Source organism: Hippoglossus hippoglossus, chromosome 8 (genome assembly GCF_009819705.1).
Source record: "Hippoglossus hippoglossus isolate fHipHip1 chromosome 8, fHipHip1.pri, whole genome shotgun sequence".
In the NCBI taxonomy this organism is placed as follows: domain Eukaryota; kingdom Metazoa; phylum Chordata; class Actinopteri; order Pleuronectiformes; family Pleuronectidae; genus Hippoglossus; species Hippoglossus hippoglossus.
Genome location: NC_047158.1, coordinates 17,541,131 through 17,561,511, shown reverse-complemented (window position 1 = coordinate 17,561,511; position 20,381 = coordinate 17,541,131). Strand labels below are relative to the sequence as shown.

The following is a 20,381-nucleotide window of genomic DNA, read 5'->3' as shown; positions in this document are numbered from 1 at the left end:
GACTAATATGAACATGTGGAGAATGTAAGGCATCATTATATTATCAGTTTTATTATGTTAATAGGGATAAACAGACGAATACATTATAACAACAGGGCTTTACCATATGCACAATGTCACTGTATACTTCCATGTTATATACAGTGATTTAAAACGGTGGATTATCACGAAATCATCAAATTAAATTGATAATAAACTCAATTTTTCTTATTCTTGTTGTTCTTGGCAAAACTGGCAACATACAACATATATGGACACGCCCACCCTGCGTGTTTATTTTGCAGCCTGCGCTTGTTACGCTGTGATAATGGCGCTGGATGGGCGGGGCCTCTCCGTGCGGATCTGTAGCCAGCTGGCGTGACTCCGCCCAACCGAGTCAGCCTCGACAGGCATATCTAACGCATCTGTATTACCGTAGTTTGGCACGCGCATTTTACGCTCGGTGTTGAGGCCAAATCCGCGCTCACGCACCCAAATCCGTTTACAGTCCGGTAGTGGAGAGGGCCCGGCGCTCGGTTCTCTGCTCCGTCAGTCCAGACATCCGCACGGTCACAGCCCCGGAGAGACGTTACACGGCGCGGGGAGCGGCGGCGGTGCCTCGGCGACACACTCGGACAGAGCAGGAGCACTTCGGAGAGGAAAGAATGGCGGATTCGAGCAGCACCGCAGCGGTCGGGGCCGCGGGCTCAGACAGCGTCGCTGCTGCTGCTGCTGCTGCCGGGGCGGCTGCCACTGTTGCGCAGGATGTCGCGCCCGGAGCCGCGGGACCCAAGCCCGTGTCCGAGTCCGTGAAGGGCCAGCTATTTGACGTGGGCCCCCGCTACACGAACCTGTCTTACATCGGGGAGGGGGCGTACGGAATGGTGTGGTGAGTTGTGCTTGCCGTAGTACCGGAGTCGAGACGTGCTAGCTAAACGTTACGCTGTTTGTTAGTAAATACAGTTCGCCTGCCCCCGTTTGGCCGCTGGGTCCCACGAGCAAATGTGCAGAAAAACGTGAGGGCGGTCGCCATGTTTGTGTTTTCTAAACGGCTGCCCGACATTAGGACGCGTTGTTGAACCTCCACCAGCTCTTGTGGTTAGCAGGTTAGCAGGGCTAGCTACAGGCGTGGCTTCGAGCTGTACAGGAAACAAGATTGGGAGCGATTGCGCAGAACGTAGTTTGCAGCCGGAGCTCGAAGCTCTTTGCAAAGAGCTGCGTTCTGACCGCAGATTCAAGTTGCTTATCGCTGCAGCCCTTTTTTATTTTATCCTTCCTCCGCCTGGTGTTTGTCTCCCACTCACATTCACGTGTACTTCAGCTCTCTCACACACACACACACACTCAGCCTGCAGCAAAGCCGCTGCACAGGATGCAAGTGGGATTTGTCAGCTGTGGCGAGGCCTCTCCTTGTGTTATCGCCGTGCGTGTGTGTGTGTGCGCGCGCGATCTGCAGCCCTGTGAGGACGTGTTAAACAGCCCTGATGCACTTTAATATCAGTGCCAAGGCGGCCCGAGCTGTGAACAAGCCATCAGATGTGACAGCACTGCGTGGATGGCACACGAGAGCCCGGGCCCCACACAGTCCATCCCGGCAGGACACGCCGTGTGGATCACTGTCATCCCCCACCGTGACAGCACAGGGCTGTTTTGTGTCGGTGTCATCGTGGTCATGTGATGCCACTGATGCAGCATCCAGTGTTTGTAAACACAGTCACCTCCCAGCGGCTGGTACAATGAAACAAAAAAACCACTACACAGAATATAATGTTAATGGTCTGAAAACCCCTGAAACTGTGCTGTTTACTCCACCCGGGATGTTTACTCCACCCGGGATGTTTTAGTTACCGCTGTGCTTGTGAATGTCACAGTCAGTGAAGGAGGTGCACAGCCAAGTCTTTGCAGCATGTTGTGCAATAAGAGAAAATGCTTGTACCAATAGGAAAGATGTGATGTAACTATTGTTCCTGTTGAGGGCGAGCGCCCGTGTGAAAACATAGCTTGGACGTTTTTTGTGTATTTAATCCCACAAAAGGAATAAGGGGGAATCAGGGAAGGGTTTGAGAATTTATCTTTTCCTTTAAAAATTTACAAGGGGATGAACTGTATATGCAGTGGACCCAAAAAACACACCACTCTCAGCTGCTCTCAGCACTTGCCTGTACTCTACACCTACACCACACTGATACTGCACCTACACTCATGTCTACACCTACAGAACTTCACCACATCTCACAGCACAATAGACGTGTGTGTGTGTGTGTGTGTCATATGTGCATCTTGGCTGTCGAGACCGTCTGCAGGACCATCCCTGTTTCTGGTACAGTCATCGCGTATTAACTGCGCGGTGTGTAATATGAGACCTGTTTTGTGCTTTCCGCCCCTGTGCAGCTCTGCCATGGACAACGTGACAACCTCGCGCGTTGCCATCAAGAAAATCAGCCCCTTCGAGCACCAGACGTACTGCCAACGCACACTGAGGGAAATCAAGATCCTGCTGCGTTTCCACCATGAGAATATCATCGGCATCAACGACATTCTCAGGGCACGGCAAATTGACAACATGAGGGATGTGTATCCTTTCACTCTCTGCAGGATGAGCTCACTGCATTTGTTTGCTTTTATTAATGCAAATGTCACATATACCACAAAATTATTATTTTTTAAAAAGCTGCCGGAATAATCTAGTTTGTTTTTGCACAGAAACTACAATTATCTCACACATTCTTAAAAAAAACCCCACTAAAAACGGAGAGAAACTATTAAGTGTTAATTTAAACATCTGTTCATGTTGGATTCAACAACCCGTAACAAAACGATGTGCAGCAACATTTGAGTAGGCTTTAACTTTATTGCAACAGCTTTGTTTTTTCATTTTGTGTGTTTGTGTGACGTCAAGAATTCAGCTGTGACTGCTCCTGCCTAGAAATGATTGAGGCTGTGTGTGGTGGGGTTCAACCAAACAAATAACACGGTTATTAATCCAGCACTCGCTCACTACACTTTTGCCATCGAGTTTCAAGATGGGTTATAGTTGAAAGGAAAGAATGCTTGATGGAGACGTTAATGTTTTGGCTGAATTTAGGCTACATTGTGAAATATATCTGACTCTGCTATTGTTACTGAATTATTTTTAAACTGCAGTTTCCGCAAACTGCAATTAAACCACAAATGGCAGTGTCTAATAGTTGTTGGAGCCAAAGTTGATGCAAAAGGTGTTTAAAGTAGCGTGGCACATTTCAGAGTTGAAAAAACGTTACGCACCTCAATTTAACCACGTTTAATCCCAGGTTTATCCTGTCAAATGCTAAATTGATCATTTCAGGATTAATTGGTATTGATTCAACATGTCTGCGGTTTTCGTTTAGCTGTGTCACCCCAGGTCAGTCCTTTTTTAGACAGAAAGCAGCGACCATTCGCAGAGCAGCTAGCAGTGAACCGGGGGCATGACCGGTCAGTCAGTGCGTTACTGTGACTGCTGCTGTGGCCGTTTGTGAAAAGCTGCTTTGTCCTCAGCGAAAGGCAAAGGAAATGTGTGATGTCCTTTTTTTCTTGTTTTCTTCTTTGATCTGCCTGGACACTCCACTTTGTTGTTTTGTTGCCGACTCCTGATTTGGGACTGATGTTACGAAATCCAGGGACAGCAGCGCATATACCAGGGCGTCTAATAGCAACATGACCTGATGTTGCCATGAGAGGAAAAGTTAAGGGATCTCCAAAGTTATAACAGTTCATCCTGAGGAGGATATGAATGTTTGTACCATCCAGTACTTGTTGAGATATTTCATTCTGGACCACAGTGGTTGACCGAAGGACTCGACATTATCACCCTAGAGCCTCCTCTGGACTTGTTGAGTATAACTAAGTTATTGCATCACAATCATTGCACCGACTGTTTTTGACCAATTCTGGCCGTCTCAGATTTGTCTACAAGATATGAGTCTAGAAAATATGACAAATGATCATTGTGCCATGAGGCTTGAAACTGGTCCAATCAGGGAGCTATAGGGAGTGAGGCTTAGAGGGTGATGTGTCTCTTTGCTTGTCCAAACTGCGTGTTAACACACGTTTAAACAAAGTATGATATGAGGTATGATTCAGCATTCTTGGCTCGAGCTTCCCTCATAAATTTCCACCGCTGAAAAATGCACGAGATATTTAAGAACGTTGCCTTTCCCCCCCCCAAGTCGTTGTCCTCCTTGACTCGAGCGTCCCTCCAGCTACATCGTGCAGACTCTGATGGAGACGGACCTGTACAAGCTGCTGAAGAGCCAGAGGCTGAGCAACGACCACGTCTGCTACTTCCTCTACCAGATCCTGCGAGGCCTCAAGTACATTCACTCGGCCAACGTGTTGCACCGTGACCTCAAACCCTCCAACCTGCTCATCAACACCACCTGCGACCTCAAGGTCTGCACACACACACACACACACACACACACACACACACACACACACACACACACACACACACACACACACACACACACCATCATCACTGGTGACAAGGCTGTTTTGTCTGTGGGCTTTTTTCTCCACTTCAGAAGACGGGGACTTTTGGTGTTTCGTGTTACTTGCAGATTTTTTGGGAGATTACACAGACGCACATACAAGAAAACTAGACCACACTTCAATATACACACTGAATATATTGAGTGCGTTACATTTATATATTGTAAATTTCACAGGGATTCAATAATCCCTGTGAGCTGAGAACCATAATGTTTCTCAGCAAATATGCTTTTTTAAAAACATTGGCACCAGTAGCAAGAAAGTATCTCAGGAATGTTGGATCAGGGTGACGGATTGACCCGGGCCTTCGCTTGCTCGTCATAACCCAGCCAAGGAACCCGTGTTGTTGAGGTTATTTGAATGATGCAGACTTTCAGACTTGTAATAGACATTTTCCTGACAACAGAGAGGAGCTGTGGTCTCCTCCTGATGTCCCTTTGTCTCTCATAAGCTCAGAATCTGAATGGATTCAGTTTTACTTTGTTTTTCCATTTAGGTTTAGTTTTTTTTAAAGTGTAAAGCTTGAAAATAGAAACAGAGTGACACACTTTTTCAGCATGTAATGGTTTGAACATGAAGTGGCCTAAAGTGAAATACTGCTGGAGTCTCTTCAGTGGAGATTATTATTGACAATATCTTAACAATGTAAATGAGTCAAGGTCTTAGTACCTTTCAGATCTAAACAACGAGGGCTTATTTCTGTAACACAATACACCAATCAGTCACAGCATTGAACCAGAAACTGGTTTTAATGTTGCAACTGATTTGCTGTACAGTTGCATGATGTTAAATGTGTGTAATGAGGCGTGGCCCTGGCTTCTTCTCAGCTGGCAACAACAGCGAGTGTTAGCATCTTGATTCTTTCTCCGCTTACCTTTTAGAGAATGTTGGAAACCACTTATCAAAACTGAAGCGCACACAGCCTACAATTAAAGATAGAGTGTTTAAAGCGTCACAGCTAAAGGATGTACAATTAATTACGCAAAGGGTTGTTAAACACGAGGACCTATTTTAGAATTTTAAAAAAACATGGGAAAATCCTATTTGCTGTGTCTGCGTTTGGTGCTGGTCAGTTTGCTCCATCGCAGTCAGAGTTCTCTTTGGCGTGTTGCTCAGCCTCAGAGTAAACTTGTGAACTCTTGACAGCAAACCATCAATCCCGGGATTAGCTGATCATGTGGGTGGAGTAGAAAACAAAAGCAGCATATGTTGAAACAGCTTCCTGATACATTCCACTTCAGGATAAAAAAAGGAAAATCAAAATACACCCATATAACTACAGCCACACATTAAGTCCCTGGCTTTGTGCCACTATTGTTACTTAATGTGCATATCCATTGACTTTGAGTAATATGATCCTCAAATTGATTTCGCATATTCGACGCAGCCCCCATTAAGCCCTCGTTTCTCCACATCCCTGTGCACCGTGTACAGTCTTTCTCAGCTGGTCGCTGCCTGGCTCCAGGCTTCCTGCAATTTGGTGATTTGATCAAAGAAAAACAGAAGAGAAATAAAGTTTGTTGGAAAAGCACAAAAACAGGAATTTTTTTTTACCACCCTATTATTCCTTACCAACTACTTATATGAGTTTTGGGCTTAAGTTGTAAATCCGACACAAAGCCATTTTCAGACATGAACAAGACTTTGACTTTCCCATATGAATAAATAATGAATAAGAGATTCTCCAGATTGGTTGTGTTCACAACAACATGAAAATCTCTGTAGCATTCAGACTAAGGCTGATGCCTGGGTAGAGGAGGCAGAAGGCAGGAGGAGGCGTATAGGTTCCATTGAAGAAGTCACGTGTCTCTTGTTTACAGCAAACACCAGCCCTTTATTACCAACAGCTCGAATCTCATTGTTTTTCAATTCGTTGGCGTCTTCCACTGCTTCTCTGATCAGTGCATGTCTGAAAGCAGCCGTAGTGTGACCGGTTGGCAGTCTGATGTTTCTGACCTCTGTCCCCTTGTGTCGTCCTCAGATCTGTGACTTTGGCCTGGCAAGAATAGCCGACCCTGAGCACGACCACACAGGTTTCTTGACCGAGTACGTGGCCACGCGTTGGTACAGGGCTCCGGAAATCATGCTCAACTCCAAGGTGGGTGTGTGTGACTGATGTGGATTGACCGAAGTGTGAGTGTGTTTGTCAGTGTGTTGATGGTTTGTGTGTTTGTCTCAGGGCTACTCTAAGTCCATCGACATTTGGTCAGTGGGCTGCATCCTGGCTGAGATGTTGTCCAACAAGCCGATCTTCCCTGGGAAACACTACTTGGACCAGCTCAACCACATACTGGGTGAGATGCAGTTCTTGGCCACGTTACAACAATTTCTATCTACAATCAGCCATATTGAAAGGTGTCCATGACACTCCTCTCTGTGCAGGCGTCCTCGGCTCCCCGTCTCAAGAAGATCTGAACTGCATCATCAACATGAAGGCGAGGAACTACCTGCAGTCCCTGCCTGAAAAACCCAAGATCCCCTGGGAGAAGCTCTTCTACAAGGCCGACTCGAAAGGTACTCGGACATGGAATGAGAAATGATATGTCATATTTATTGGAAATGACAAAACCTGCAGACTAATCTGAGGAAGCAGGTGGAGGCTGAAGGTGCCGGTCAAGTGCGACAGCTCTGTGTTGAAAATGACTTGTATAGTTTGTATCAGTAGCTGTTACAAAGGAATAATTATATTAATATTTCTATATACATATTTTGTAAAACTCTCACCCAAAGAGCCCTTTACTGGGCTTGTTAAAATAATGAACATATTGATGTTGGAAAAGAAAGAAATTGATAAATTAGATACTTGATTATCCAGAGAATTTTATAAAAAAATTATCATTGTTCTAATATTATGGTTATTTTAATCACACTCTTTATTCCTTAAAGATTTGTTTAATAGACAGCATAAGATACTTGAAAATAAAATGTAAAAGATACGAAAATTATTGACTTCTATGAATGTGAAGTTTTTGTTCTTCCGCAGTCCCAAAAAAACATTTTGAAGAAAAGTTGTGTTTCATATTGCTGCACAACCTGGTGATTAAACTAACCAAAGCTCTCTGAATCCTAACGCAGCTCTGGACCTGCTGGGTCGCATGTTGACCTTTAATCCCATCAAGCGCATCAGCGTTGAGGAGGCCCTGGCTCATCCTTACCTGGAGCAGTACTATGATCCCACAGATGAGGTACGCATGGAGACTGTAGTTGTTGTTGGAGCTGTGTGCCTTTTTTGAATCGGTATTAAAACTGTACAGTTAAAGAGGAATTTGAACAACACACAGGGAAAGACGCCAAGCTCAACTCAGCCAAGTATTGAGATTTGCACAAATGTTTGTGGCAGAAGGGCTGATTAATTCATGTTGTTCGTGATTTTTATTTTGTCAACCATGAGCCAAGCTTTAATTGTGATCCTTTCTGCTTTGTGCTGGGAAGCCTCTTAGCTGTGTTCGGAATGCAGTTAGTATTACGTTTGCTCCAGGTTAAAGTACGTAATCTCTCGTCACATAAATGTTTATGTAGGTGTTGGCACAAATCTCCCTTTGTTTGAAACATATATTATCTGGCCAGCAGTTTCTTTGTTTTTACAGCTTGATTTGATTTATACCTAAATTTGTGCATTCTGTTTTCTGGTTGTTGTTTTTGGTTCATTCTCTGCACATTTTGGAAATTAAACTGCACCATTCAGGCTTTTCTCTCTGACCAGCAGTCACCTCTCGATCATTGCTGCTGTTTTGTTATGTTAAGTAAACGTGTGCAGAACAGTGCAACTGGATTTTGGCACGAAGACAGAAGTGTTATAAAATATGTGTGTATGTGTTTGTAGCCGGTAGCGGAGGAGCCCTTCACTTTCCAGATGGAGCTGGATGACCTTCCCAAAGAGAAGCTGAAGGAGCTGATCTTTGAGGAAACGGCTCGTTTCCAGGAAACCTACCAGGGCTCCTGAGACACACAGGTACGTAAAACTGAAACACAAACACCCACACTTACTGCAGCGCACACTAAGAGAACCAAAGTTCAAGATCTGTTCTCTCCTTGAACAGAGGAGCAAAACAAATGTTTCACTACAGTTTTGCGTGTTCTGATTTGTTTTCTTTAAACTGCAGGAGAGCTCTGAATGTAATCGGTTGATTCAAGACCACTAGATGTCAGTGGAACACCTGTCATTCATAGTTTAAACACCCTGCACATTGTGTAGTCAGTGAACCTGTTTGCTGTCACACAGATCCAAGAGGACAGTATCATTGGCACATAAATGTATTTCCATGTACTTGAATAGACGGATCAATTTCGGATCTCAAAGATTTCTAAACTGTTTATTTCACACATAACTGAAACTGAAACTGAGATGCTCCCTCACCTCGCAGTCTTGCCAGTGTTGCATCTTGCACAATACAAAGAAAAGAAATAAATCACTGTTGCACATTGTTCCCAAGATGCAAGAAACGTTAACGGATACACAAATGTTCAGGGCTATTTATACGCCAACGCCTCAAAGCTCAGTTTCAAAACTCATCACGAATGATAGGAGTGAGGGTAAAATCTACAAAAAGTCTGGAATTTCGTCAAAGAGCCTCATTGCATCTTCTTCTCTTTCTCGTAGCCCTAAAGAGTGACAACGCCACGCAGAGGCTCGGAACAAGAAGACTCCAAACGACATGCTAAAACAAAGAGAAAAAAAAACCAACAAATCTTCAAGAAACCAACAAAAAAGAGAAAACACGAACATTTAACTGCTTATCTTTCCATTTCTACTGCAAGAGAGAGCTAAGTTCAACTTTGATTTCTGTGGTTGGGTGGGGTGGTTGGGGTCTGTCGTACTCGTATTGGTTTAGTTCTTTTCCCGTGTTGGACTCTCCCTCCGTTCACCTCCCATGTTTGTGTTCCAGTCAAACGCCTCACCTCGTCCCATCTGCAGTCACTCACTGCGCCTCTCTTCTCTTCTTCTGTACGGTTTGTTCATCCTTCACCTGTCGCTGATCTGTCTTTCCTCTCTGTCGCTCCCCCTCATATAAAATCATACTACTGTATTAACCAACACCATAACTCTCTCGTCTCGGCTCCATGTAAATCGCAACCTGGGTTAAAGTCGAGGGCTAAAAGAACGGGGATGCTAATCCGGTGTGAGTATGTATATACAAAAAAAATATAAAAAACCTTCTCTTTTTTTTGTTTTTTTTCGTCGTTGTTTTTTTAAGTGTGCTTGTCGCAGTTTTCGTTTGTACACAACGTTGTTTGCGTGTTTTCGGATCAGTTCAGAGTCGTAATGTTTGTGTTGGTTTATATTTGCAAGTCATTTTTTGAACACTTGATTTTGAGACAAACATTCAGTGTTTTTATCGGCATGTTGGCAAGTTTATAGATTTCTTTGTTGTCGCTCTTTTTGGATTTTCTTTTTGTTTTTTAAAGGAAAAAAAAAACAAAACTGTATGATGTTGATTATGAATGCATGCATTCCTGAAATTTACCAAAGTGGCAGAGAGACGCGAGGAACTTGGCTGGGGAGCCACTAAGAAATATCAGTTTTTAACCTTAACCACATTTCTTGACCTACAACTCGAATCAAGGGCAGAGAAACGGATGTTGAACGGTTGTTTTCAGGATGGTTCTACGTGTTTGGAGCAAAACAGAGCATAAAATAGTTTCTACGATCAAGTGTTCTTTCAGATATTACAACTGTGATGCCTAAGCCCCATTTTCCAGAACGTTCATGGAGCTCTGTGCCATGTCGAAACATTTAATTTCCCCCCCAACATATTGTAAAAAAAATCAGAGGCTTGAAACACCAAAACTGTAACGACCAGTACCGACCGGACAAGATGCAGATATGCCACAGAAACACTGATGTAAGACACTGGTGTAACATTACTGTATTCTCCACATTCTGCCGTGTAACATCCCTTGTCCATTAAATACAGCCAACACCAAACAGCTGATCCAGTGTCAGTATTACATTCCTATATCAAATTACATTCCTGTAACACACACAGCGGCTGACTGGTGAACTGCTTGTGTCATGACACCGCTGGAGCCCCCTGTGGTTCCTCAGCTCCTCTGACTCCTGATTGTCACTCAATCCTCAGTTTTTAGGGAACAGCCTGTCTGGAAAATGGGGGTCTGGTTGACTTTAGCCTTTGCATTGTGCGATGCTGTCTCATGGAGGGAGGGCTTTGTGCCGGCTGGGACCTCGCTCAACAGCCGAGGCCCCAATCTGAACAACTCGATCTTCATGAATTCAAGCGGCCATTTTTTATTTTGTGGTTCTCTGGGCCCACATACCTTTGTCACGGCAGACGTTTTGACTTGTCATAGAAAGGAAAGAGCACACATGAAAATTTAGATTTAGCGGGATATCAAACGTCCCAGTAAATCAATCGTGCCAGTAAGCTAGCGCGCACACACACAGTAACAGGACCCTAGTAGTCGCTCATCTGAATGGAATGCCCTCATTATTAATGTTTACGGCTATAACGCGCCAGAATGTCTGCTGCGGTAAGAGGCCTGTTGATGCTGGTGTTGAATGTAACTGGCCTTTGCTTTGTGGACTCTCCTCAGTTGTGTCCATTGACAGAAAACCGCACCACTACTGAGAAAAACTGTGCACGTTACTGATTTTAATCAAGAGCAAAACAGAAGAGAGCTGTACAGTTACTCCTGCTCACAGCCGAGCAACCATCATCACTTCCTGGTCGTCCCGTATATATCCCAGTTTGCCCCTCTCTGCGTGTTTTTATTTCCTGTGCTCCTCTTCCTTCCTCCCTTTGCCTGTGTGTGTTTGTGTGTGTGTGTGTGTGTGTGTTTTCCTGGCCACCCGTTAACATGCAGGATGTGTGTTCTATAATGTGGGTGATCCGGTGTCTGACGTATCATCGAGTGTGTGTGCACAAGTTGTTCTCTTTCTGTGTTCATTGTTTCTGTCAGTTTTCAGCGTCTGCTCCCTGTTCTCCGTGACCGTTCTACTCGCTGCTTGGTGGACCTCCACCCACGGGTCCACCAGCTCCGTCTGCACTAATCTTTTTGCCCGTTGCACTGGGACCAGTGTATAGACCCAGATCTGGAGCGCTCACTGGCCTCGCCCTCTCTCCCAGGGTTGTTCTTTCAGAAGCCATAGCCACCACTCTGGGATCGTCGTGAGGCTTTATGGTGCATGTGGCGACGCACGTTTTTGTAGTTCAACCCTCCCGACTCCCACCATGCTTTACTATTAGGGGAAAAAAAGGGCTGCCCCCTCTTCCTCCTCCCCTGTCTGCGTTTACGTACTCGCCCATATCTGCGTATGTACTGTGGGATGGGGAAAGACCCTCTGACCCACGTCACTGACTCTGCTGTCGCTTTCCTCCGTCAACCCCTCGTCTCTGATCATGGACATGGTCATAACGAGCAGGAAAACCCGCTCCGATCACATGACTCAATCAGCACGCCAGCACTTTGTCTCTGCAGCCACGCTCTGACTCCTTCAAGGTTGTTTCGGATTGGTCCTCTCCTCCCCTTCCTGTCTTGTATCCTGCTCATCCAGCTTTAAGTTTCGTGTGTGTGTGTGCGTGTGCGTGCGTGTGTGTGTGTGTGTGTGTTAAGACGCATGGACTGTCTGCTGTAATTTATGTCTGTGTAAAAGTGTTTGTATTTTTGCTTCTCAGTAACATAAAGCCAAGGCTCTTTTTGTGTAGTGTGTGTGTTGGTGGTGTGTATTTTCTCCTCACAGCTTGGGCCCTCTCCCTGCAGTTCTTTGCTTTTACATCTGTGCGACTGTTTTTTTTTGTTTCTTCTTCTTCTTCTTTCCCCACAAAGAACAGTCGCACAGATATTTTTATCTGCATTTTTCTTCTGTAAAGTCGTTCACCAGTCAAACAGGACCTGCTTGCTTTTTTTTTTTTTTTGTTTCTCTCCCTCCGACCTGCCACCAGACAAAACATCCCACTGGGTAACTGTAGGAATGAACCAAGAGGACCACGTTTTGCAATCACACACACACACACACTCACACACACTTCCTCTCTTCGCCTGAGGAGTGTATCCGTGTGAAAAGTTGCACTTAAACACACCGCATACATTCACACAGTATCAACAAGTCGAAAGGCCCGTCTGTCATGAGGCCTGTTTCCAGATATTGTTGTTTTTAAATGGCTGTTCTTATTATTGCTATTGTCGTTATATTGGTGAGTTGTTGTATTTTTCTTTCTTTCTTGTGTTTTTTTTTTTTTTTTTTTTTTACATAAAAGGGAGTTAAAGATGTATCTTTTTTTTTATTATTAGGATGTTTTTATTTGTATTTCTTCTTCCTTATTTCTCTTATGGGCTTGACTATTGGCAGTGTTTTCAATCTTTCGGAAACCTAGGCTGTTTTGTTTTTGGTTTTGTTTTTTTTATTTCTCCAAGATCTTACAAGAAATTATTTTAAAAGAAGATATAAGTAGATTGTCAAAGAGATATGAGTTATTATTGAGGGTTATAGTCTGTATATTCTATGGGTATTATGAATTAAACGATTAACAAAGAAACAGAATTATATACATATAATTAAATAAAAATTTCCTGATACTGTTACAACTCTTTGTGGATGTTTATTTTGTCCTCTAGTGATCTGTTGTTTTTTTGTTATGCTATGATTCACAGTCTTTTATATTCAAACCCCAGGGACCAAAGTTTACCCCCTGCACAGACTAATTCTCCACTATCCTAAGTAATAATTTGCAGTGAATCTAAAAAAAAAAAATGGCTAACCTGGCATCAAATAGTTCAGTTTAGTTTAATAAGAAAGCTACTGACCGCCGGTGCCCTTTCCTACCAGAGTCCGAAGGTACAAGTCTTTTATTTTTTGTTATTGCTGCTTTCAGACATGCACTGAACCGTGCACTGATCCTTAAATCATCCAGAGGGGATGTGCAGTATGTGAGAACGCAAATGTCTGTTGCTCCGCACATTCCGCAGACTTTTTCAGCCATGTTCCCAAACAGCTCTTTTCTTTCTCGTTACTTATTTCAGAACAGTGTTTAAAAGAAGCTACTAATTACAAGCCATGTTTTCCTCTGTTTTTGTGCCGCTGGTCTTAATTTAAATTTAAATTGGTTATTCAATTTGAGAAAATATTAATCTGCATTTGCGCAATCTCAGGAATTAAAAGAGGTTTCACTTTACAAACCAGTTTAAAACAGGAAACTTAAAGTCAGAGTGGTGGGAAAGGATATATAACCGTGACAAATGTCAACTTGCCCTCCCTCCTGTACGACTTTCCCATCTTACTTCACAACATGTCTGAGCACGGCTTCTCCCTCCCTGACATTCCCACAGACTTCGATGAATGACGGCACTGAGACAGGAAAGGAAAACACTAAAACAAGAAGAACATTTTATATAAAAAATGACCCGGAGCTGCACATCCGTCACCTGCAAATGTGAGAAAATGGTAGAAAGTCACTTTGTGCCACAGTGAATAGATTTGTCTGTTCTGGTAGAAACCAGGCTCGTTGCAGCATTTGAGAGCAGCTCGACCTTTTGCAGCTTTGACACATGTCAGCTTTGTTATTGAAGCGGAACAATACAGCGCTACACTCTGCTGACGTAGAACTGGATGTATAGAAAGCATGTGTACATGTGTTGTTGTCATATTTCTGGCCTCATGGGTCCGGGTTGAGTTTACATATCTCCACATGCTACCACATCGCCTTTGTCAAACATGGGCCGGCTCAGAAACCTGCTGCATTGACAGTGATGACATTTCTAAAGCTCTTAAATCTGCAGAGAACATTAGATGCACATAAGTGACCCTTTTTCCCCCTGTTGCACCACCTGCAGGATTATCATGACACTAATTGGATGCACGGTATTCTGCATCATTAAGTCAATACTGCCAACAATGAGGCCGAATAAAAGAGATCCCTGAAAGGTGTTGGCAGAGGTGCAGTGTCCAGGTTATGAAACACACACACACACGCTCACACAAAGCCACTTGTCCCTGCAGAACAAAACGGTTTAAAGAGAATGATATAGTATTGCCACAGGCAGGGGAGAGGCCAGTGAGAAGGGGGGAGAGCGGTGAGGCTCTGAGCTGGTGCTTCATTAACTGATTTTTACAGCTCTGCAGGTTCCAGGTGCCTCGTGTCTCTCTCTCTCTCTCTCTCTCTCTCTCTCTCTCTCAAGGAGCGAGACTCTATTCCTGGCTGCCTGATGAAACATTCGTGGGACGCATTTTTTCGGTCTTACCTGTCCGTCCAGTTTCTTCTTATCTCCTAAAGAAGAAAGCAGGTTGTCCTCGGTCAAGCTTCTGCATCTGTTCACCGACAGAGGAAGCGTTTGTTGGAGAGAAGCCTCAAGGGCTTGGACACACTTGACAGTTGTATTCAGGTGATAGTGCACGTCCAACATCTACGTGAGGGATCTTGCAGACTTTTACCAGCTCCCATTTTTTTTAATGGTAGAATGAGCAGTTTTTTGTATTTCGTCCTCCCGGCGTTGGGAGGATACACACTCACCTCGTTGTACCTGCTGAAGAACCCACACATTCTCCACAGGAAGAAACGCACGGCCTTTTACTGCACACACATCTCACACAGAGGAGGTAAGAGAGAAGGGGGGGTGCTGACAGTCTGACAGGAGGAGGGCTCCATAATAAAGCTGCGTGATTCAAAACCTGATCGGGATTTGTGCAAACAGGTGGATGTCATTGAATATTCAAGACGTCCTGAGAGAAATAACCAAAGTGAGAATGTTTAATAATTTATATGCTTTTGCTAAAACCTTCCAGTTTCTGTTAGTTGCACAAATTATTGATGCGGAAATGTTAATGTTAAAAAAAACATGTCTGATTTCTTTCATCAACATCCGTGGATTATTCTCTGAGAAATCTATGAAAATGTTAAAGAAAGTAAAATGAAAATGCCTGGATCTGCCGAATCTTATCCGAATTCATGCCAAAATATATGGGTTCATCCTTGGGTTCATACCTCACCCCTTCCACAAAGTAGTGTTTGCATAATAGTACTAAATAACAAAATCATAAACTTCTTTGTGGGGGTAATTAAAAACAACAAATTGAAAACAGTGTGACTCAAAATGTCTTCTTGCTTGTCCAGATGTAGCGTGTGTGCATATTAACTGTATTTCTGGGGCCCCTGGCTGAATCGGCGGGGGCCCCTCTCCCACCACCATCAACCCTGACTCCTCTGTTGGTTTCCAGGATGTGGGGAGAGGATAGAAAGCACCATGGAGGCGTTCACACAGTGAGTACCACACTCTGTGAAAAGAAGAAAACATCTTTTCAGAAAGTCTATTGGCAGCTGAGGATCGGTTTTCCCTGATTTTTATCTTTTTATTCCTGGACATTAAGTGGTTTTCCAGCCCAGTAATTTATCTTGTATCTGATAATAGAATGATTCAATAATGGATTTCCTGTGTTTATACACTCAGCATCTCTCCGACTGTGCGCCCCATGGGTGCTGTCTGATTAACTGAGAGCTTGTGGGCTTCCTCTGGAAATCTGATCTGCATCTTGTTGTCGTCGAGTTCACAAAACGGCTCAAATGTCAATTTAATGATGGATCGTACAAAATAGATTTGTGCTTTGTGAAGGAATGATTCATATTCATCTCTTTTAACACCTTTGTTTGTTTGCAGCTTTTTAAGAGACTAGTTCATTGCACAAGAAATCTTATCTCCATGTGAACATCTGTCTGCAGTGCGGTGGAGCAGGGCACACAGATGCTGGAGCTGGACTGTCACCTGACACATGACGGACACGTGGTGGTGTCACATGATGAGAATCTGCTGAGGCAGACGGGACACGATGTCACCATCTCCTCCCTCGATCTGCAGGTGAGGGGACGTGTGGAAAGAAGGTCGCCTTGAGATAAACCATCTTTCCATTGAAAGGCGTTCGTTATAAGAAAACAGGTTTCTCAATGTCTCCGATTTATGAGTTCAGCTCATAAATATGCTTCGGTTTGATTGCAAAGCTGCATGTCTACACAAACATTTACTTTAAACTCACTTGAGAGGCCTGAACGCCTTGTGCAACTCAGGGTTGTGTTATCTATTCACAGGAATCTTTATCTGAGCTCGTCATCAGAAACGTAACTGGTTTCTGCAGAATTGTGTCACCTTAAAGTAAATGACTGGGTTTTGTGTCCGGCTGTGTTGCAGAAGTGCAGCTCCAGCACTATGTACTCTGTCACTCCAAAGTTTGATGTGTTTAAGGCGCAGTCAATGCAAAAGTTTTGTTTCACATGTGGAATGTCTAAGGAGAAGTATTGTGCTAACTACTTAACTAACTAACTAACTAATGAACTAACCTTTTCTTTCTTCATATACCTATTTTTCCATCTCCTTTAGGATTTGCCTTTGTATAAGGAGAGACTGGAGGTGACATTTTTTGCAGGTGAGTTCCTCCTCTCATGCTTTAGATTCTAAATCATTGACAAAACAGCTCAGACCAGGAGGTAGGTGTGTCTCACCCCCCCGAAACCCCCCAGGTCACTACAGCAGCGGTGCGGACAGGAAGTTTTCTCTGCTCAAGGACGTGTTTAAGAGGTTTCCTGAGACGCCCGTCAGCGTCGAGATCAAGGAGAACAACAAGCAGCTGATAGAGAAGGTACAGAACACCTGACGTAGAATAAAAGAAACACCCAAATCTGCCCAGTCTCACTTCTAATTTTAAAGTATAGCATCTTTGAAAGTAAATAGATAAAACCTTTGTTAGCAATAAAACTAATCTACTCTTAATTATCCCATGAACTGAGTAACATACGGTGAGATTTTCACTCTGCAGTGCACGTTAGGAAATGAATCAGATCATATTAGTTTTAGTTCAGGTTTTACCAATGAGGGCTCTGCTGGATGTGAGCGGCTGTGTGATGTGTAGTGTTAGATGAAGGTGTGTCACAGTGGTGCTCAGTCAACGCTGCGCTTGTGAGTTTTGTGGCGCTTAGCAACACTGTGACTAAATGTCAACATTAGTCTTTTCCCTGTTTGATGAGTCAACATGTTTTATCTTTGAGAATTAAAGTTAAATTATTTTAATTTTATTTTTTTCTTACGTTCCCTTTGTCTCATGTTCAAGAAGAAAGCCACCTTTCATGTTTTTGTGATAAAATATTTAAAGAAAAAAATCTGAAGATACAAACAGATACACACACAAAACATGCAAATAATAAAAAGAAAATTATTAATAAATATAAAAAATTCACTTGGGTAAAAAGGAAAGCAAAAAGAAAAGGGCCACCACCCCCCATTCCCCGAAACCAGGCCAGACTCTTATCAAATATCATTATACGGTTTTAAATGGTTTATATACTTTCTAGTCATACCTTTCACGTAAGTATTTGCAACTCTAGTATTATTATATATGCTTACACATCTTGCCTCACAATCACTGCACTAGATTTTAACCTAATATCTCCCGGTTCATATTTAATCTGTGAGCTCCTTTCGTCCGTCGGCAGGTGTCCGACCTGGTGAGACACTACAACAGGGAGGAGATCACGGTCTGGGCCTCCGTGAACTCCAGGATCATGAAGGAATGCCAAAGAACGGTACATCAGCCACTTGGTGGAGACAAAGTTACTCGTACAGTGTTATTGCACTAGTTCACAGACAACAAGTCATTTTAGAGACATGTAAAGATCTCTACCAGCTTCTCTCACAGCAGCACTAGCCTCTGTGTGTCTCTGCTCCCTCGTAGAACAGCTCCATGCCGTACAGCTTCTCTGTGATCCGAGGGCTGCAGCTGGTGCTCCTCTTCTACAGCGGCCTGCTGCCCTTTGTGCCGCTGGGCGAGAGTCTGCTGCAGTTCTACTTGCCACGCATCTTCAACAGGTGTGTCCTGTGCAGGTGCACGTTGAGTCCAAGTGTCAGGTCATGTGTGTGTGTGTCACTACGCAATGAGGTCTTTATTGTTGAAATTCACAATCTAGCTCATAGAGAAGAGGCAGATCATTGACCCTCATGCTTAAACGTTTGTTTTCCTCTGTTTTATGGCTGCACTTCATCACTCAATCTGAGCTTTAACATAAAACAATATGATATGTTACTTTGCTTGTGTGTGTGTGTGTGTGTGTGTGCCGCTGAAGGACGTTCATTCCTGAGAAACGCATCCTGAGGAACAGGCTGGTCGTCTTTTTGATAGAAAAGTGAGTGACATTATTTAAAGAACCGCTGCAGCACCTTTCTTGCTGCTGACGTGCTGATGGAAATTAGTTTTTTTGCTGAAGTTTGTATATAGACAAAATCATTCATTGATTTCCATGTGCTGTCATTTCAGAGTAACTATGAGGAGGAGTCTTTTTAAACACCTGGCAGCCCGTGGAATTCAGGTATGAATAATTAACATATGAAGTGCAAACGTAAAAAATCTATCTATCTATCTATCTATCTATCTATCTATCTATCCAACTATCCATCTATCAGGACTTGTGTAGATAAACAGAGAAGCTCACACAGCTGCTGTGAGTGTCTGTGATAAATCCCTCTGGTCCTGATGTGAGTAATCTCTGCTGGGATGACATCACCCCCATCATTAGCCCATGAGGTCATCATCATCATTAGGCCTATGAGTGGTCACCTAATAGTTTGAGCATGAGAACAATTGGAGTCACATGTCGAAGCTCAGTCAGCCGCTGAGGGCCTCGTCCCATTTGAATTCCAACATGGCGTATCAATTGTCCCCCTGGTGGCAGGCTGGACAATCAGTCATGAACCCTTCCTCCTCCATGTTAATGGATGGGACATGGACCAAAATATAAAGTCACAGTACAAATCAAATACGGTTTCCGTCATTTTTGGTAGTTTTTCTCTATCGAGTGTTAATTTTTCCAATAGGTTTTGTATTATTAAGTTATTTGGCTTCATTTTTAATGGATATTGGGAAGAAGTGGAGATGCATCCTCCATCTTTATTTACAATCTATCATATAGTTGATAAAGAAGGTCTTATGTCTCTAGGGTCGACTGATATATCTGTAATTGCAGGTGCATCTGTTCGTGTGCAATGAAGATGAGGACATAAAGGCTGCATTTGACGTAGGAGCCACAGGGGTGATGAGTGACTACCCCGCCGTTCTGTCACGATACCTCAGCAGACACAGAAGTCAGGATTGACCTGGGAACACATCATCACTCGGCTGCTTTTCTGAGGAGAGAAAAGAAGAAAAGCAGAGAAATGTAAGAAGTGTGAGACTGATCTCCTCACCCATGAAGAGATTAGTCAAGGAGCTGTTTGAAAAAAAACTATCGTTCAACCCTCGAACCTCAATCGTTGGTGATAGAATTACGTGTTTGTAGTGCGATCTGCTATCAGTTCATTTCTATGTCCTCCGCCCACGTCTTTCAGACAGAGCCCAATGTTCAAACATACAGCCACGGGTTTTCTCTGCAGCATATCTACCAGCGCAGGAGTGAATGTTTAACCAGCTGGGCCATGTCATCCAACATCCAGTTTCTCATGATAAGAGAGTAAACACGACTTTGTTGTGACTGTGTCTCATGTGATTTTCTGACTTCGTTTGATTGGTTTGAGTAAGTGCTGATTTTCTGAAATAAAGTATGTGGGACAATTCACTTGGAGTTATGCTGTTATACATATTTTTGTGGTATTAAGTTGAATAGAAGATGAACATGAGGTAAGACACTAAAGTAAAGAAAGAATACAATAACCAATACTACAGATAATCCATGTAATAATAATGATAACCTTTATTTATATAGCAAAACATTGCAGGTGCTTTACAGGTAAAACAGTTAAAAAGCAAACGATAAACTATTTAAAAGCAATTTGAATATCACACAGCGTTAGAGCACAGATACAGAAGTAAAAATGTTATGGATGAGTAAAGTGTAAAAGAAATCAAAATAAAACCTTATAAAATGATTAAAATAGACGGTAAGATCAGAAATAGGAGAAAGCAC

At 43.3% G+C, this 20,381-nt stretch overlaps 2 protein-coding genes across 4 annotated transcripts; both read left to right on the top strand.

The window, feature by feature from the left end:
* The first annotated feature begins 186 nt into the window (after window positions 1–186).
* On the top strand, window positions 187–13,029 carry mapk3 (mitogen-activated protein kinase 3). 2 transcript variants are annotated; one of them, XR_004614741.1, is made up of 10 exons: window positions 187–868; window positions 2,371–2,553; window positions 4,200–4,389; window positions 6,473–6,589; window positions 6,671–6,785; window positions 6,874–7,005; window positions 7,567–7,676; window positions 8,315–8,443; window positions 9,092–10,501; window positions 10,572–13,029. XR_004614741.1 is itself a non-coding variant. In XM_034594077.1 (9 exons), the coding sequence occupies exons 1-8, from the start codon at window positions 645–647 to the stop codon at window positions 8,432–8,434; spliced, it is 1,191 nt and encodes a 396-aa protein (XP_034449968.1). In that variant the 5' UTR covers window positions 187–644; the 3' UTR covers window positions 8,435–8,443; window positions 9,092–13,029. The 2 variants fall into 2 exon arrangements, 1 of the variants encoding a protein (XP_034449968.1); XM_034594077.1 differs by having other exon boundaries at window positions 9,092–13,029.
* Window positions 13,030–14,598: 1,569 nt separating this feature from the next.
* Window positions 14,599–20,035, top strand: gdpd3a (glycerophosphodiester phosphodiesterase domain containing 3a). 2 transcript variants are annotated; one of them, XM_034594095.1, is made up of 11 exons: window positions 14,599–15,043; window positions 15,662–15,704; window positions 16,161–16,296; window positions 16,813–16,858; window positions 16,953–17,071; window positions 17,922–18,011; window positions 18,161–18,294; window positions 18,549–18,608; window positions 18,740–18,791; window positions 19,446–19,599; window positions 19,688–20,035. In XM_034594095.1, the coding sequence occupies exons 1-10, from the start codon at window positions 14,905–14,907 to the stop codon at window positions 19,572–19,574; spliced, it is 948 nt and encodes a 315-aa protein (XP_034449986.1). In that variant the 5' UTR covers window positions 14,599–14,904; the 3' UTR covers window positions 19,575–19,599; window positions 19,688–20,035. The 2 variants fall into 2 exon arrangements, with proteins under 2 accessions (XP_034449986.1, XP_034449985.1); XM_034594094.1 differs by having other exon boundaries at window positions 19,446–20,035.
* The last annotated feature ends 346 nt before the right edge of the window (window positions 20,036–20,381 follow it).

Bases quoted from the DNA above. Each gene is read 5' to 3' on its own strand.
- mapk3 (XM_034594077.1), top strand. From the start codon at position 645: ATGGCGGATTCGAGCAGCACCGCAGCGGTCGGGGCCGCGGGCTCAGAC. The intron at 6,590-6,670 runs GTGGGTGTGTGT...TGTTTGTCTCAG, and splicing joins AAATCATGCTCAACTCCAAG to GGCTACTCTAAGTCCATCGA. The intron at 7,677-8,314 runs GTACGCATGGAG...ATGTGTTTGTAG, and splicing joins ACTATGATCCCACAGATGAG to CCGGTAGCGGAGGAGCCCTT.
- gdpd3a (XM_034594095.1), top strand. From the start codon at position 14,905: ATGAGCAGTTTTTTGTATTTCGTCCTCCCGGCGTTGGGAGGATACACA. The intron at 15,044-15,661 runs GTAAGAGAGAAG...GTTGGTTTCCAG, and splicing joins ACACATCTCACACAGAGGAG to GATGTGGGGAGAGGATAGAA. The intron at 15,705-16,160 runs GTGAGTACCACA...ATCTGTCTGCAG, and splicing joins ACCATGGAGGCGTTCACACA to TGCGGTGGAGCAGGGCACAC.